This window comes from Orbicella faveolata, unplaced genomic scaffold, assembly GCF_042242905.1.
Source record: "Orbicella faveolata isolate gen_17 unplaced genomic scaffold, um_ofav_v1 contig_24, whole genome shotgun sequence".
NCBI lineage: Eukaryota > Metazoa > Cnidaria > Anthozoa > Scleractinia > Merulinidae > Orbicella > Orbicella faveolata.
This window is the reverse complement of record NW_028301552.1, coordinates 34,022,571-34,040,942: the sequence shown is the minus strand read 5'-3', so window position 1 is coordinate 34,040,942 and position 18,372 is coordinate 34,022,571. Positions and strand designations below refer to the sequence as shown.

The window sequence follows — 18,372 nt, the reverse complement described above, 5'->3', positions numbered from 1 at the left end:
GATTTTCGACGCTTAAGCCTTTACTCCGACTCCGCGGAGTATTGTTTATGTAGATTATACTTAATTCCAAAGCTCATTGCCACTGATTCAAATTGCCAAACATGTTTATGGAAAAAAGCTCGACTAACACCGTCCCGAAAACCAATTGAAATATTGCTTAGCTTTACTAGTTTTTAACGGCTCTACTTTTTAGGAGTGAAAATGCTTTTCAACGACACAAATAAGGAGATTGGCTTAGGGGTGGGCGTGCTGGGGGGAGGCGGAAGGATCAAGAGATTCGTTATAGGCAGGAATTTGTTTAACCCTTTCATGCACAAGGAATTTTTCTCTCGAGACGTGTGTACACGTGTTATTTTTTTCTCTATACGGCATGATTTTTTTCAGCTCAAAGAACGTGCGTGAATTCGTTTTCGGCAGTGGTCGTGTGCATGAGGGTTGTTTTGGTACAAGTATGCTAGATGCAGGATATTTTTTCAAAATTACCCCCGCCCCCCCACTCCCACCCTCAAAGAAAAAGTCAAATGTTCCCTCCGTAAGCATTTTCATTGTCAGTTTTAGGCAACTGCAAGTGGAGCTGCGCGCCAAAGAATACTCGGTGCACTTATGGCATTCACCCATGAAGTATATACCTAAAATAGGTTTCTGAAAATAGCCCCACCTCCTGAAAAGTCAGACATGCAGATGCATGGTTTTACTCAATGTCGCGATCAAAATGACGACTTAAATCGAAATAGAATATTTTTGTTTAACCTAAAATAGCGGAAATGGAAAAGCTCATTCATTCCTAATTCTTTTCACGTTCCCTGGGGAATTTTTCTTCCAGAAACTGCTGTAACAGTGCCAGAAAAAAACCTTCTGGCAAAACGTGTCCAACCGGAAACCGGGACGAAACTAAAACTCTCAGTCTGATATGCGTCGATTATTTCCCCACTTTTCTACGTTGTTACATGTTACGACCTTTATAACCCAAATGTCAATGCTTTTTCATGTAACTGCTAAACGCTTTGAACTTAACTGTGCGCACGTGTTCGTCTGAACGACGGCTTTGACGTAATTTCCGGGCGCGAGCGCGAACAATTTACGTTTACAATCGTCGCCTGGCAACTGTAGAGCAATTTATATACCGGCTTCCCGCAGACATTTCAAATGAAAGTTTTGAACATTTTACAGTTCACAACAAATTGGATTTCTTTAAGGAACGAGCAGCTCGCCGGAATACTGAGAAATCGGAATTAGTGACGTGGTGTAACATAAAAACGCTTGGAATTTTGACTGCAATTTTATACCGTGATCGATATTGGAAGGGAAACCCTTTGTTGTGGAAGACTAAGTCGTCTTGCACCCTTCGGCGGAACACCAAAATACAACTCCGTAAGATTTGTGACAATAATAACAATGAACTTCAACAACCGGTGAAGAGCTACTAGAAGTGGCTTTACGGTATGGGTTGCGGAGCCTCTAAAGTTACACCACAGAACGGCGAAGAAGCGAAACCTTTACACGCCAATGGTAACAAAATCGAACACGACTCGAGATCAAATGGCCACGCCAACGGCAGCATTACTGCTGCAAAAGCGAACGGTTCAGGAGAGTTAAACAACAATCAAAACAGCACTCGACTGAATGGAAACATAAATGTAAAGCCACAGGGAAACGGCGATGCTGTTAATTCGATTTCAAATCGAGAAGTCTTTGACGAACAAGATATAAAAGAATCACAGCAATCTCCGACACAAGGTAAGTGGATTAAACTTTTTCCTAAACTAAAATACTGGTGGCATATTTTTGGCTCATAATCCTTCGGGTTTAATTCACGAGCAATTTTAATAGACTTCGCTTAACTCCATCGAAAGAATCCAGATAATTGATTTATCATAATTTTCAGTGTAAATTACATGTGGGTTTAATATTGTGTTTTAAACTCTCCCGCGGCGTATGACCAATTCAACATTTTGTTTATTGCACCGTAAATTTTATCAAACTGAAATTAAATTTTAGGCATCTTTCAATAAGAGTTTTTTGTTTGGCATTCACTGCAAACATACTCGTGTACTTAGTAAGCATTCTTTAAGGCGAGATCTATTTACCAAGGAATGAAGCCCATTATTTCGTTGTGTATATAGCAACTCTTTGTTATGTTGATACGGCAATATTGCTGTTGTTGTTAATAAAACTTTGTAATTTTAACTCTTTGGGGTTTGCCATGAGTGTGACGAATTCTGCAAATCTCATTAAGTAGGAAATAAAAATTGTTTGGTTATTTAAAATACACTGTTTGTTTTACCGGCGACAAAACAATTTTGCATAAATATATTCTCTTTGACAAAGCGGCAAAGTCAATTTTCACTCTTCAAGTTTACATCTGCATAATGCTTCAGGTTATCCAGTGTTTGAAAATAAGAAATTATTATATTTTATTTAAGTACTGCACATATTGTTTTTCTTGTTTTGTTTTATACTTTTACAATTTTGACATGTTCCAAGTCAGCCGAAAGTTTTAAAAAATACCAACACAGTTCACTTCTCGTATGGCTGGTGGAGTGACAAGTATCGCGACCTGATATTCATTTCAGTCACGAAATGTCTTGAACTGCATGTATTTAGGGGTGCACCATTTAACTTTTGAGGTAACGTGCGAGGGTTGGGTGATTTGGTATTAAGAAATGATTTTTCTTTTAATTCTTTCATGTACTAGAAAGTTTTTTCAAGACTTTTGCATGCATGAATTTTCTTGTTCATGTAACACGCTTTTTTGGTTCGCGTAATGTGCGTGACATTTCCTTTGGGCAGTGTTCGCGTGTACGAATTTTTTTGGTACAAGTATGCGTGTAGGATACTTGACATACTTTTATTCAAAAATCGCCTGCTGTGCAAGAAATAGAATCCCATGTTTCCCAGTCTGGCTCCAGCCTTTAATACAATGTCAGTCAGGGGGATGAAATATTTTCATTTTCATCAGTAATTCTTCATTAAAGCCATAGTTAATAGAGGAAGCCAGGCAAACATCAAAGTAGCAAACAAAGATTCCAAGATTTATGTTGGAAGGTCCACGACCGTGCACGATCTTTTGTTTTGCCCTCATACAGTAAGCATGAATTACATAACTGACACGTTAGCAGTGCCAAGTAAACAACTATTGTGTTCTGTGCACAGTCAAGGCCAAAAAAGTGAACAAAAACATACAACAAAAAACTTTGTCAGGTTTCACAACCATTAAGGTTGGCACACACAAAGGGGCTACTCCCTGCAACTAGTCCCAGGGGGGGGCACTGCCATATACGGGCTATGTAGGTATGTGCCGCTGTGAAGGGTATGGTTTTCAAGCAGTTTACTCTAGGATAGGGTATATAAATCAGAGCTTTTGGGTCTAGAATAGGGTATCATTTTTCACAAAACTGACTGGTTGATTGAAGATTTCATCTAGACTAAGGAAACCAGGAATTGCCACTCAAAAATATAAAAAAATCAAATCGGCAAGTTTAAATTTACGCAAATTAGCCGCAATAATGTCAATAGATGGGGGGATTTGGGAAGTTTTCTTTAGTATAGGGTAGCAAAATTCAGCTAAACTAGCTCTGGTATAGGCTAAGGGTTCCAGGGTCACAGCAGCACATCCCCACCCAGAAATTCCCAAAGTAACCCCCCCCCCCCCCTGGAGACTAGTCCCTGCAACAAGTCACGGGGACAAGTCCCATCGTGTGAACTGGCCATTTTTTATTCAAAATCTAGTCGCGGGGACCAACTTTGGTCCCTGCGACTGGTCCCACGACTTCAAACCAGTTTGAATTTTTGGGACAAGTCTCTGCGACTTGTTCCTCAAAATTCTTCATGTGAACTGTACATGGGACAAGTCCGTGCGACCAGTCCCTTCGTGTAAACTCTTCAGGGGACTAGTTGCAGGGACTAGTTGTAGGGATTAGTCCCCTCGTGTGTGCCGACCTTTACCCTCTATTAACTATGTTACAGCATAGCACACACATCAAGTTTCAAACTTACTTATAAGCCAATAAAAAAGTATGAGCACTGAATTGTCATGTCATCAGTTACTTAGCAACTTCAAGATGAAAATGACAAGTTTAACTTTGGTCTTGAATGCCTGAATTTCCTATCAACTGTTACTTCAAATGTGGTGGGCATAGCTAATCACATGCCAATTTTAATTCTTTCAACAGGAGAAAACCAAACTTCTCAGCCACAGTCACCAGTTTCAAAATCAGTGGCTTTTGATATTGTTCTTGGACGAAGTGATTCTGAGAAACCGTCTCCATTGATGCCAAACAAACCACCACGCAGGCTTAAGGTAGTTCCTGTTTTGCATCAGTTCTTTTTGTTTATTTCTAAAAATTGAAGCAGCATATCTTTTAAGCTTGGAGGTCGTATAAGTGCCCAGGGTGGGTGGGGGGCTTAAAACAGGTAGCCTGATTCTCAGGTCACTTTGGCCCTGCACTCTCTCCATGAGCGACCTGAACCGTCTGAGAATCAGGCGACAATAGGGTGACTTACTTTAATTCTAAATCAGCAAGCACAGCTAAACTAGTGCACATAAGACACACACACAGTTGCTGTGACCTGTTATATGTTTATTTTTTTTTCAATAGCAAACATCCACAAAAATGAAAAAACAAGTGAGAACATGGTCATAATTTTCTCACATCCCACCATTCCTGGGACAATTTTCTTTGCATTATCTCTTGGCAACCGCGCTAATTTAGAACTTATGAACACTGCAGTTTGTCTTGTTACCATATCTTAAGAAACATAGTTAATAAGGGGAAATGGTTAGGAGACCTGGCAAAGTTCTTTGTTTTATGTTTTTGTTAGCTATTTTGGGGTTGACCCTGCAAAAAACCTGGTAAAATACAAAAGGTGGTTATGTGTGCTCATACAACTAACCAATAGAAGCACTGTGATTATATAATTATGTATAGTCTATGAGCATAAAAGAAAAGATATGCAGGGTCAAGGACCTTCCAACATAAATCTCAGCCTATTTGTTTGCATCTTTGATGTTTACTGGCCTTAGCTTCCTAACATTTTAGTCTATTAACTATGTAGAAACATATTTAAATTTTTTGAGCACAACAAAAACTACATTGCATGGTACTTTAAAGCTTGTTGAGTGCCAGTCTTCAATAATGTCAATCAAATCATTATCCTCCTTTACAACAGAAAATTGAGAGTGCGCCAACTTTGACGAGAGAAGCCTTAGAACAAAAGCAAGCAGCAGCTGATGAAAACAGACAAAAGGTAAATTCCTTTCAGTGCTAAAACTATTCTTTTTTTCATTAATTCCTCTTTGCAGATTGCTGTAAAGTTTTCTAAAAAAACTTGCCAGTCTAAAAAATCTTTTTGTAAAAAAAACACAAGCAGGATTTACAAATTTTAAATCTTACATTTAAATCTCTTGCATCTCAGGAGCTGGAAAAGAAAGTCAAAGTAGTGTCTAAAAGGCGATCAGAGCTTCTTATTGCAAGAGAGATGGACAAAGCACAGCAGCAAAAGGCAGAAGTAAGTGCTACATTGTAACTGAGAAATAATTCTTAGAAGAAATGCCAACCTAAAAAAGCGCAAATCTGAGATCATGAAGTTTATTTGAAGGTGGGTAGTCTTCAAGCACTCTCCTTCATACATGTAGGAGATTTCAATGGTATAAATTGGCCAGACTTAACCCCAAGATATCAGGGAGATCAAGACTCCTGAATAATGTGAGAAAAAAGTAACAGATGCTTATGTTTGTTTCAATATCAGGGTATGAATCAACCTTGATCCCAGGCTCTATTTCCTTTGTCTCCCGTCTCGTCTCTCCTCAACGACAAGGGAGGCAAGTGATAGAGAGCCTGGGTCTGGGTGATGTCATCCCATCCAGGGGAAGTAGAAACATTCCGATTCACTTTTTTTCCTATTGTTTTTTTTTTTCATTTCCTGCGTGCTTCAGTAACTGACAGAAGCTCTGGTCATAAGGAAAACTTCATTTTGAGCAGACTTCAGAATACTCATTACTAATGTATATTTTATCGGTGAATTCTTATAGTTAGAGGGAAAGCTATCTGCATCAGAAAGGAAGAGAGAAAAAGCTCAGGCTGAAATCATTGCAAAACAAAGGCGCAGAGAAGAAAAGGCAAAAAGGGTGCGCAACAAAGCTAAGCAGATCCAGGATGGTGATGATGTTGTTGACTTTGCTGTGGATCGCGATGAGACATACAATGCAGATGAAGGTATGTACTGTAAACAGTTGGTGCAACATGACAAAATGCTGAGGGGGGGGGGAGGGGGGGTGGGTAACCTGTGATGGTGTAGCATCCCACTTAGAGAATAAGCAATTTTTCTTGTCCCTTTGCGCTATGGAAATTGGAGTAGAGCCCTGGCTTGTTGGACCAGTCTCGTTGAAAAGACTTCACTTTTTTAAAAAAATTATATGTTGAAAGTATTGTTGCTACAAGTACATAAAGTAAATACTGCTGGAAGATGTTTGTTTTCCAATAGCCTAAAAAAAATTCTTCAGATATGTAAATTATCTGTAATCACTGATTTTAATAAATGAATGTTATCAACCTTGTTACAGACGAGTCATGGGATGTTGACACCCCTATGAACCCCAGTATAGGAAGCAATGATGAGAACAATGATGGGAGACTTGGTGACAGAGAACAAGCCGCATCTCAGCAACAGAACAAGGAACCAACAACACATGAGCAAGAACAAGTTAATGACGTGCATGATTTCTTTGATTCATGACACTAACATGCGTAGAAAATGAATCATAAAATCTGCAGGCATACTGTGCAGTTAAATTATTCTTTCAAAATTGACATTGTACATTTAACAGTTGTCATAAAAATTAATGTAAGTATATTTGTATGACAAATTCGTCCAAGATATGTGTAACATGAAAAAACAATTCATGTGATAGATTTTGGCATGGAGAAAGCATTTCAGTTGTGAATATGCCTTGTATTATTTAAATATTGAATTTATACATACCTCTATTTTTGTAATAAGCAAAAAGGCTAGATTATATTTTTATTTAAATCCCTCTAACTTTTTTTCAATTCATTACTAAGTTTCAGCTAGCTTTCAGCCATTTTACTATTGATTATTTTTCAATTTCTGATCCTGAAGTAGTAGACTAATCAGTAAAATAATGTCTGTACAGAGAAAATTTTTGAATTAAATTATGCTACAGAAACATTGTTGAGTTCTTGATTTAAACATATTAGCACATGCCAGTAAATTGGCTTTTGTGCAAATTGGAGGAAAATTACCTAAAATTTGTCATGATGCAATAAAGCAAAATAATTGGAGGTTTATTTACGTTGTTTTCATACTTCTTAATACATTCATTTGTTGAGGAATTTGATGAAGTTTTATAGTAAAACAACAATCATTAAGAAAAGGCATTTGTTCTGAGGTGTGACTATTTCAACTTTAAAAGAGAGAAAAACCAAACAGTAATGTCAATATTTATTAGTGATATTTGTAAACAGATTTATTTTTTTTTATCACTGAAACAGAGTTGTAATAGTTCACTGAAATATCATCCTTTTGACAAACTGATGATTGTGTCATATAAAGTAATTAAGTCTGTACAGGAATGGATAGAAGTAATAATTAAAACAAGCTCCTTTCACACAGTGAATTTTACTGGGGTTATCTGTTTGCTGTTGTCCATACAGACCATGGCCTATAGGTGTACAGGCACCTTTGGACCTTGCCCAGAAAAACTATACAATGCCCGAAAGCATTAGTGTCGCTGAAATGGTAATACAAACACACTTTGGGGGGGGGGAGGGGGAGGGAGCTGCACCCCCCTGTTCCCCTAGCCTGTACGCCAATCCCAAAGCCTGATTCTCAGACAGTGCATTCTGCAAGGTTGCTCACTTCTACTCAGAGGAGGGAAGTGAGGTAGGGACAATGAAAAGATGACCCTTGGAAATTTTGAGAATCAGGTTATAAACATTTAAGACCACAACATCCAAGATTTCCCCCAACTGTTTACAAATTAATATGACCTCTTCAGACTGGCAGCTTGAAATTGTGTCACAACTCTTTCACAGTGGAAGTTTGGATATTGTCAGTGTACAGTGCTGTTAAAGCCCCGACATGTTCATTAATACCATACTACACAAATTACCTAATGTTACTTTTGAAATAAATGGAAAACAATGAAAAACAGAGTCTGTTTCACTCTGTTTTGATGCATTCAAATAAAACAATCAACTTCAGCTAGTGCAGCCAGTACTAAGCCTCATTTTCCTGAAACCATTTTAACTGTAATTGGCTGAAATAGAATAAGAGAATGAATTTAGTGATTTCTCATTGATTGCTTGCATTGAAGACTATTAGCAGTAAAGTTATCAACCCACAAAAATTTAAACAAGACAACGCAAATAATTAATTTTGTAAAAACAAAAAAACAAAAGACAACAAAAATTAATTTTGTTTCTTATCTGTTTTCAAAGTCTCAGTTAAATAATAACAATGGAAAAAAACCTACAAGGCAGTAGCCAGAAAAAAGTGGACTGAGGCGACGTCCATGGTTAACTTCCCTTCCTACATGTAGGTATTCCAGTGTTCATGAAGACTACATTCATTCACAACACTAAGATCATGCCAAAAAAAACAGACTGAGGAGTTCACCTGTTACTAGCTACAGCCCTGTCCGATCCGACATTGTGTCACACGACATGCATTTTTAAACACATGAAAATCTGTTTTCTCACCAAGGATAAATTGCATTTTATTAACTTAATTATAAAAATATAAATATAGCCTTACCAAAATTTACAACATTTTATCGAATAAAATCATACATCTTGCATACATATACAATAGGTCTTTTGTGAGTTGCCTAGTGCCTCTGTGTCAAAATGAGTCTTTGTACAAAACAATTCATATGTGCATGTAAATGTGTTTCACGTATAGAATGATTTTGAAAGGTTTTGTACAAGGACTCATTTTGACAGGAAGGCATAAGGTAACTCAGAAATGGCCTAATGAACTGCCACAAGCACAAGACCAATAAACAGTTTTCTCACTTTGCTGCAGTAAGGACACTCGCCAAACACCATGTTGAAACTCTGTCGACTTGAGGGCAAAGCTCTCAACCACTACCAATCAAAGATAAATGAATCAAATTACCATCTACTTCTGGTTAGACAGTTATATATGGCTCAGCATGGTCAGACATTTGAGTGTTCTGAGGCAATTAACATTGTCAATGGTAATAAAATTAAAAGGGAAGCTACTAACTCTAAAACAAAGACTTGAAAACATGGGGTAGAATGATCAAAAATGAATTTCTACATACCAAATCAGTTCATTGTCAAACAGACCAGTGAGCCCAGGGGGTAGACTACTCCAATATCTAAGCTATATCAGTATGTGCCGCTGTGAAGGGTATGGTTTTCAAGCAGTTTAGTCTGGGATAGGATACAGAAATCGGAAGGTTTTGGACTAGATTGGGGTATAATTTAACAGAAAAGTGGCCAGTGTGTAGATAATTTAATGTAGACTGAACAGGGTTCTTTCCCCAGGGTTCTATAATAGAAAATGAAACTTGGAAGTGACTTTGTAAGATATTGGTTTAGTTAGCATTTGTTGGACTACAACAATTTTTAAGTGATAAAGTTTCTGTATGGAAAATAGCTAGTCTGGGGTATGGTGGGGGTTTTAGGTGTCTTAAGTCTAGAATAGAATTGCAAAATCAAGCTGATCATGATGGTCTAGTATAGGGTAAGGGGTTCATTGTCCCAACAGCACACCCCTACCCAAAGATTTACAAAGTAACTCCACCCCTCCCCCCCCCCCCCCCCTTCAGGCCAGTGAGGACAATAATGCAGCTCCTAAGTGCTGTTATCAGTTATAACAACTACAGTAAAATGGCTTGAAGGATAACCTCATAAAGACATAAGCTGTGAAAAGGCTGTCCACATCTTGAATCATCACAAGCTTTATCAGGTATCAGGTCATTAAGGCGATAGGCATAACAAATACCACACTCCATGCTGAAATCCTGCAATGAAACAAAAGTATAATCATCAACACTGTGCTCTCTTAACACAAGAGAGTCATGTCTGACAGACTTGGCTGGGGCGGATAAAAGTGGGTTTGAGAAGGGGACTGCCATAGAAGGTCCAGGGACATCTTTGAGGTCATCAGAAATGGGATTACTGGCATTCTGAGACCAAGTAATGTCTCATTTTTTAATTTAGGGGGTTTGGTCCTCCCCGCTAGATCAGCCCTAGCTGGGCTGGTGGATTTCTGGTGGATTTCCTGATTAAACAAAGAACTTCTATTCTCTAATCAAACAGTACTGGACACTATTGGTTATCCAAAGTCTTATGAACCAAATCAAAATTTTCCAAAAAATATATAATATGCAATGCTATACTATATTTACAGAATGACTAACCCAAAGAAAACATGTGGGCTGATTTGTTAAAAATCATGTTTTGAACTATAACTCAACAGAAACACAAAAAAGTTGTCATAGTCATATTGCCCACTCTTTTCTTTGGATTGTTTTCTAATAGAAAGATAGAAAACATTTTCTTCGTGTTTCTGTCAAGTTATAGTAACAATCGTGAAAGTTTGGGAGAACTTGAAAAAGCTCCCACCAGCTCAATCACATGTTCACACAACATTTCGCATTCTCCCAAACTTCTACTTGTGTTTCTATAACTTGATAGAAATTAACATGTAAAATGTTTTCTATCTCTTTATAAATGTAGCAATTTTCACAATTTTGTATTGTACCTCTTTCTTTGTTGTGGAAGGAGAAGGAAATTTCTGTCCCAGTAAACTCTCCAGATTTGTCAAAACTGATAACTGTGAATTCCTAAATAGAATATCTGTTATTGAGGTTATCAGCAGTGTGACATACCAGCAAGACAGTTATTATACTCATAGCAATCATAGTTCAATAATAGTGAAAATTTAACTTGAATTTAAAATTATTGTTTTTTTTGAAATCTTGCAAAACAGGAAAAGTATCAAATCAAACTGGTTTTAAACTTTGAAACCAAAAACAAATTTAAGCCCAAAATATATTACAAATTAGTGGGAAGCACGATGGCCTCATGGTTAGTGTGCTATATTCCGGATCGCATGCTCCAGGTTCAAGCCTGGCCGGGGACATTGTGTAGTATTCTTGGGCAAGACATTTAACTCTCACAGTACCTCTCTCCACCCAGGTGTATAAATGGGTACTGACAAATTTAATGGTGGGGGGTAACCCTGTGAAGCTCTGGCCTGATGGGACCCTTGGCTCATACTGTGTGCAGACTTCACTTATATTACAAATTGAGACTAAGTGGGTGGTAACTTGATCAGTTAGCTTTCAGTTGGTTCTTGTTAGAGTTGATGAGAGTTGCTAAAATTCTTACCAGGAATGAATGTTTGCATTCAGATGCTCTCGTAGAGGAACAATCACTGCAAAATGATCATAATAAAAACACTATGAATGATTTGCCAAATACAAAAATATTAAGGAGAAAAATAGCAAATATATAACTCCAACTTCTAAAATAACAATGCTATTACTATGCAACATGCAAAAGAGAAAACGTTGTTCAATACCATTGTCGGCACCCATGAATCTGCATTCTGGTAAAAGTCTGGGATTTGCTGGGTTCAGATCTATGTGTATAGAGGCATTGTTACCAAGAGCAATCCTTCTGCTAGTACAGGACCTGGAGGGATGTTCAGGTTCAAGGACCCAAGTGTTACTGTCTATTTCATCAAGCATGTCCCAGAAATCTTCAAACTGAGAGAGAACCTAATGGAAGAAAAATAAATTCAAATATATTTTATTAAAGCCAGGATAAAAACATTATTAGTGAGAAAATTATGTCTAGAGTAATTTCTCTTTTTAAACATCTGACAAGGGAAATAAACCCTTAATCTAACTCAATGACAGTTGACTGCCAGCTTATGTACAATCCCATCAGTTCTGTAGCACCACCCTATTTGAAGACGTTCAAAAAGTCAAAAAGAATGTTCTCCCACGTAATAGGCTGATGATATTGACTCTTGCATACTCTCAGGTTCTTTGACCACATCCTGATAACACAAAACAATAGGTGTAGAACACTATAATCTAACAGCTATTGTGAAGTCTCATTCTAATTAGATCCAAGTTTAATAAAAATAAATTATATACCACAAAATTCTGTTAACTATCAATTATGATTAATAGAAATGTAAGCAAATGTGTATGAAGAATTAGACAGTATTTTATGTTTGGAACTTAAAATATCCCTGTAAAAACTGACCTGTTGAAACTGATGATATAACTGTTGAAGAGGATGACTCTGGAAAAACAGAAAGAAAGACGTCTTAGATTTGTAAATTATTAGGTAAGAATACTGAATAATAAAAGTATATTGTGGGAAGCATCTTTTTTTTTTTCTTTTTTTTTTTATTTACCAATAACATATGTTACTTACATTAAAGTTACTTACAGAAGAATAAAATATCTACAATTAACTTACAATCAAAAATAAATATATAATTAGCTTACGATAACAACTCTACAATATACAATGATGAAGAACACACTTATATATTAACTAACAGTACCGAGATTATTTACTAATAGATTATTTGCATGAAATATACAAACGCGATTACATTGCTCACAAAAATTAATACTAACAATACTACAAAGCTTGAAAATTAAGAGATACAACAGAAGGGAGAATATTTTAATTAGCTTTGTGCTTTTAACCATGCAAAAAGAAGAAAGAAAAAGAGAAAAAAAAAAAAAAAAAAACAGTTAAAGTTGTCATGCTGTTCAAAAAGTTCAAATAATAATAACGCCATCTACGTGATTAACAAAAAAAATGAAATAATACATAAATTAATTTGGGATTAGTACCCACTTTTTTTTAAAATAATCTTTCTTTTTGATCTTACTTTCCGTTTCATATTTGATGGCAATTTTAGTACGAAATCCTTGAATTGTGGGTTGAATTTGGCATCTTCTGCAGTCCCATATAAGTAGTTTACCAATTAGTTCAGTAAGTCGAGTAAAGGGCATGGTTTTGATAATATTCCAAATAAAACATCTTGGAGGGAAAGATGAACCTGCTGATTTGAGATTTGGTGCCAGTAACCTTGAAGCATCAGGCAACTACAGTCTGGGCTTTTTGAATTGAAAGATTTGAGATTAAGCACTGCCCTGCCAAATTTGTGTTACATTCCTACTTCATAGACAATCAATAACAGAAATAGCCGGGAGGGGGAAGGAAGGACTCTCTAAGAGGTACCAAGATCCTATTTTGTGGGCATGGCTTGAAATTTTTTTCACCCCTAAGAGGTACCAATTCTAAAGCAACACATTATGATCATCTCTTGTCAAATTTTTTTTTCAGCTCAATACCCTAAAAGGTACTGCAAAAGTTCTCATTGTGGACCTTTTGAGGCTGAGTACCCTTAGAGGTACAAAAGCTGCCTTAACTTTTTCACCTCTAAAAGGTACAATGAGCAACGCTGTCTTTTTTACATAGGAGTGCCCCCCTCATATAGGGCCTGAATTGGAATCCAGTAAGTCCTATTAGGGTTGGCAAATCTAGATTTAATTAGTAGCTGTGTTCTCTGCCATATCCCCCTAAATTATGAACCCAAAACTACAGTCCAACAAAAAGGCATGGCTTATTAATCCTGAACAGAAGCTCATATGCTTCTGTCCTGAATCAATTTCATACTTGTTGGTGCAAATGCTACATTTCAATTACCTGGGATGACCAAGTGAAGGCAAAACGTTGTCCTGGTAGGTCTGTGGTACAAGTGGGTGTCACAAGAGGATGCTAATGAAAAAAAAATGGCCAGATTATTGTCAGTAGCTTGTTTGGTCTGTATTTGTAGTTACAAACATTAATATTTAGTTCCTTTTGTTATGCAGTTTTGTAGTTAAATGTCTAAAACTGTGCCTTAACATGCTAACTTGAACTAATGGGAGCATTTCCCCTGCCATCAAATAGTTATCTTTGCAGTCTAGTAACAGTTAACTTTTTTTTCTTCAGTGAGTTCAAAAGGCAACACCTGAGGCTGCGATTGTTGGATTTGACTCCACTCTTTTTGTCAGGGTCTAAACTGTTCAATGCAAAAATTTTTCATTTTATACTTTCAATTTTTCAATTTTTTATTTGTAAATATCTTTTCATTTTAAAGTGATTTCTTTTAAATTTTCCAAACAGTTTTTTTATTATAAAATTCTAACAAAACTGAATCCAGCCGACCCAAGTGATGTATTTTCCATATCCTTACTAGTGAAGATATCTATGCGTCATTTCCCACTTTCTTGCAGTTGCAAACAGTCATTTTTTCTATGTAATAAAAAGAATATTATACAGTCCCTTAAAGGTATGAATTAAATACTTTCTCCTGTTCAAAACAATATTTTAGTCACTTGCTGCACTCATTATTTTGTAAAATATTGTTTTTAGCACTCGCAAATAAAATTCATATCTTTGCACCACCAAATAATATCCTCTATACACTACTGAGTCTCTAATATCATTGATATCTAATTCTTACCTGAGGTGATAGATGGATAGTTATAACATGTTCTCTATCTTTAATGTCTCTAAAAAAGATGACGAGAGAGTACTTATGATAGCTTAAAGTGTCTTAGCAGGGCAGGGTGCCTTCCAGTAAAATGTTCACAATTGAATAATTTTAGTTAGTTTTTTGTTTGTCAAAGACTATCTACTGTACATGTGGCAGTTTATTTGCGTGATATCCAGTGTTAGTACTGGCTGAATTCCTAAAATTAACTGTTACCAATTTGCAAACATGATGGATTTGGTGAGGCTTTTTTTTAAATTAGTGACTGTACTGATAACTACTTGGGTTCAAAGTAATATTTTTATTTACCTAGCTGCAAATTTTAACACTTGAAATGATGGATCCACATATGCCAATCTAACAAGAAAAAAAACAAATGTTCCTTAGAATAGTCTTCCAAACAGTTTAAACTTATATGATCACATCAACCCTGCACCCAAACCAAACAAAACAATTGATTATTCCTAACACAATACATTTCAAATTATTTATATTTTCCTCAAAGCCTCACTGGCTCTGAATTACGTCAGGCATTGTTGAACAATGAAAAACATCAAAAAATAGGAAGAAAGAATGAGGGAAATTATAACTAAGACAGTCGTTTCATCCATTCCTTGTCTCTTAACAACAGACCTTTCTGCTAGTAATGTAAAGACTGAAATATCTATGATCAAAAAGAAATCTAACCACATTACCCTTTTTGTAACAGATCAAGACATTTTTTGGGTTTTTTTTTTGCAAAGCATTTCTACCAGTTTGGACTTTAAAACTTGAAAACATGTACATTTTATTTAATGGCTGAATATTATGTAGCTCACTTCTCCCATCCAATAGTTTCCAACTCGGTCACCAAATGTGTGTACACATGTGGTTGTGAAACAACTTGTTCTGATTTTTGGCATTCCAGGAGCTTTTCCTATTAAAATAATAAGTATGATTAATAGACGTTTGAAACGAAGACAAAAATATTGTACTCTGAAATCTCAAATACATCAAAAAGATAACTTTAAGATTATTTGATTCATCCTAAGACCTGCCTACATATTACCATATCTCCAGAAAAATGTCTGGGATTGGGAACTCTCAATGCCCCGATTTATTAACAAAACTTTTTGTCTCCAGTCATATTAGAATTACAAAAACTGTACACTTTCATCAATACTTTGTTAGTTGTGGAAATGCACTCTGCATAGCATGGATGAGATAAAATTTTGTCTCATAAGTGAAAATAAGAATGGTATTTACTGAATTTCTTCATTGACGATGAGGAATCAGATAGCAACATGGAGGAAGGTAGTAAGAAAAGGAACATATTCACATAAGATAAAGAAGATCAAAACTTAAAATGGAAATGTTGATTTTTGTCTTTTCAAAAAGATTGAACTGGTGAAAAAAAACTTCAAGCCACACCAACAAAACAGCATCTTGGTACCTCTTAGGGGTTCTTTTCAAAATTTCCGACGAGCAACCCCATCCTTTTTGCCCCTGCTGAAGGGAGACCAATTTCACGCCTACCTAACAGCTCAGGCACAAAATGCTTTCCCTAGAATTTTTGTTTTTTTAACCTACCAAGCCTACTGAAACTCAAATGCACTCTTTAATCTACGATTACCACTAGTTCATTTTATATGGGAAGTTACCGCCCAGGGATCGAACTGCCTTAGAGAGAATCAGGATCTCACAAGAACGTTCTACAGGAAATGTTCTAATACACTATTGGGGCTTTCAGGAAACAACATTCAAAAACTAATCAATAACCTTTTTAACATACCAGTATAAATTTTCACAAGAGTCAACAAATACATTGTACACACCAGAATGCTCTTGAGTTCCAGCAAGAAAGATGGTAGATCAACACTCTGTGTTAGCCTCTACAGAAAGAAAAAAATTGTTAACTTAAAATCCAGTGTCACAAATCGTTGAGCACAGTTCAGACAATGAAACAGTGCTCGGCAGTAGTCAGAAGCTGGGAGGAGCGCCAAACATTTTATTACAATAGCGAAAAACGCATTTGTCGGTTGAGTTTTGAATTTTAGAGTCCACATGTTACTGAAAGGTGCAGTAATTACATTTTTGCTGTTATATGCAGCCCTTATTCAAAGACAGATTTTTAAGTAAACAAGGAAGGAAATAAGGTATTGTGAAAAGAAAGGAAGTTTTAAATTGCACAAGAGATATCAAGTCAAGCTTCATCACTTTAATCCAATCACTGCATACCTATAAAACTGATCATTTTCACAATCCACGGCTATATTACCTGTTTTATGACACTTTCACAACCTCTTAGTAAATGCCGCAGTTTCCATCCACATTCAATCCTAGAGATACATACACAGCGTGTGTAAATTTAGTGCCTCCCTTCCAATAAGTACCCCCTTTCTAAAAAGTGACCCCCCCCCCCTAACTTAGTGCACTTCTGATTACCTTGCTATGGAACATTCCATTTTCTACCTGCAAAAACATCAACCGATGCTAAAAACTTCAAACGCGGCAAATTCGCTGGGTAAGTAAACCCACCTGGCATCTTTCAATGAATTGTTCTCAGGAATTTCGATGGAAATTCGGAAACTCTTCTTCTGCAAAATGGTAGATAAAACTATAAAGTAAAGCAATTGTAAAAAACCAATAAACATTAGACAGCCAAATATTTTTCCCTCCTACTTACGCATACTGTGATGTAGCCGTCGTAAAACCTTTTCGTCCTGTCTTGAAGTATAAGCTGTGGAGATACATCCAAAAGATGAAATCTCCTAGCTCCCGCCATTTTGTCACTATTCCAACACATGAAGTACCAACACAAATAAATGACATACCGCTGACATAGCTGATAGTTTTTAGGTGCAAGGGGGTGGGGCGGGGGTGGGGCCGGGGAAGCACAAAGAGTCTACAAAGCTCTTTGTTTGAGTTTGAAATTCTACATCTACATAATCTACATTTAAAATTTAGTTGGTAAAACTCACAAGATATCACACCAACTTTCCTTAAAAACAGATTAACATAATTATACAAGGCTTACGGTATTCAGCGAAACGAAACGAAAAATTATTTATTACTCATATATGCAAGAGTGCATGGCACTAAAAATTATGCCCTCCCTTCAAACACTGTCCTCGCTAGAACCGTTGATTCGCACAATACCAGTATCGGTCGATTGGTAATCGACGAAACATAACAAGGCTCGCTAACTATTTTTATGAGCGCCCTGCCATCGAAAAGTATTTTGTTCGATAAAGCAAATGCTGGCTTACAGATGACACGAGAAATTTGCCCTCTCCTCGTAAACTGTCCTCGCTAGATGCCTTGTTTCGCGAAATACCTGAGGAAACAAAAACTGACGGGATAGCTCCCACTGCATAAGCTTAGAAAACAGTCGAAACAAAGACAGAAGAGACTAAGGCAGAGCCATTAATCTGCTCGACTGACCAATCAAAGGCAGCGTCCTTAGTTACATCAAGTGAAGTCCGATCACGAAGAAGAATTTCACAAAAGCGTGGTCAGAAAAAATGGGCTGGATTAATTAAAGAAGAGAACGAAATCCTTTACAGCAAGAAAAACTGAGGATAAAAGGAACACGGTAACGAAGGAGCTGACTTCGCAGATATAATATCAACAGATGAATAAGCAGGCTGAAGGGAAGGTATTAATGAATGCTTTTCTTATACAGTCAAGATGGTGCTCGTCGGAAATTTTGAAAAGAACCCCTACGAGGTACCAAATCCCGTTTTTTGGCCGTGGCTTAAATATTTTTTCAACCCTAAGAGGCAGCAATTCTAAAACAACACATTAACTGACGCTTTCATAATT

General features: G+C 36.6%; 2 protein-coding genes across 2 annotated transcripts; one reads left to right on the top strand and one right to left on the bottom strand.

Moving 5' to 3' along the window:
- The first annotated feature begins 1,123 nt into the window (after positions 1–1,123).
- On the top strand, positions 1,124–7,636 carry LOC110056091 (uncharacterized). Its single transcript, XM_020762529.2, has 6 exons — positions 1,124–1,737; positions 4,173–4,300; positions 5,170–5,247; positions 5,416–5,508; positions 6,032–6,215; positions 6,563–7,636. The coding sequence occupies exons 1-6, from the start codon at positions 1,443–1,445 to the stop codon at positions 6,733–6,735; spliced, it is 951 nt and encodes a 316-aa protein (XP_020618188.1). The 5' UTR covers positions 1,124–1,442; the 3' UTR covers positions 6,736–7,636.
- LOC110056090 (E3 ubiquitin-protein ligase FANCL-like) lies at positions 7,461–17,353 on the bottom strand. Its single transcript, XM_020762527.2, has 15 exons — positions 17,234–17,353; positions 17,086–17,144; positions 16,826–16,886; positions 16,383–16,439; positions 15,387–15,484; positions 14,878–14,925; positions 14,539–14,587; positions 13,737–13,808; positions 12,273–12,311; positions 11,578–11,776; positions 11,385–11,430; positions 10,756–10,837; positions 9,896–10,012; positions 9,036–9,107; positions 7,461–8,278 (listed from the first exon to the last, which is right to left on the bottom strand). The coding sequence occupies exons 1-15, from the start codon at positions 17,351–17,353 to the stop codon at positions 8,246–8,248; spliced, it is 1,152 nt and encodes a 383-aa protein (XP_020618186.2). The 3' UTR covers positions 7,461–8,245.
- Between the last annotated feature and the right edge of the window lie 1,019 nt (positions 17,354–18,372).

What these genes read in the sequence shown, in the direction of transcription:
- LOC110056091 (XM_020762529.2), top strand. Translation starts at nt 1,443, where the DNA reads ATGGGTTGCGGAGCCTCTAAAGTTACACCACAGAACGGCGAAGAAGCG. An exon ending in CTGATGAAAACAGACAAAAG is followed by an intron (nt 5,248 to 5,415) that starts GTAAATTCCTTT and finishes CTTGCATCTCAG; the next exon opens with GAGCTGGAAAAGAAAGTCAA. An exon ending in GACATACAATGCAGATGAAG is followed by an intron (nt 6,216 to 6,562) that starts GTATGTACTGTA and finishes ACCTTGTTACAG; the next exon opens with ACGAGTCATGGGATGTTGAC.
- LOC110056090 (XM_020762527.2), bottom strand. Translation starts at nt 17,353, where the DNA reads ATGTGTTGGAATAGTGACAAAATGGCGGGAGCTAGGAGATTTCATCTT. An exon ending in TATATCATCAGTTTCAACAG is followed by an intron (nt 11,777 to 12,272) that starts GTCAGTTTTTAC and finishes TTCTTCCATTAG; the next exon opens with GTTCTCTCTCAGTTTGAAGA. An exon ending in ATTCATGGGTGCCGACAATG is followed by an intron (nt 11,431 to 11,577) that starts GTATTGAACAAC and finishes ATCATTTTGCAG; the next exon opens with TGATTGTTCCTCTACGAGAG.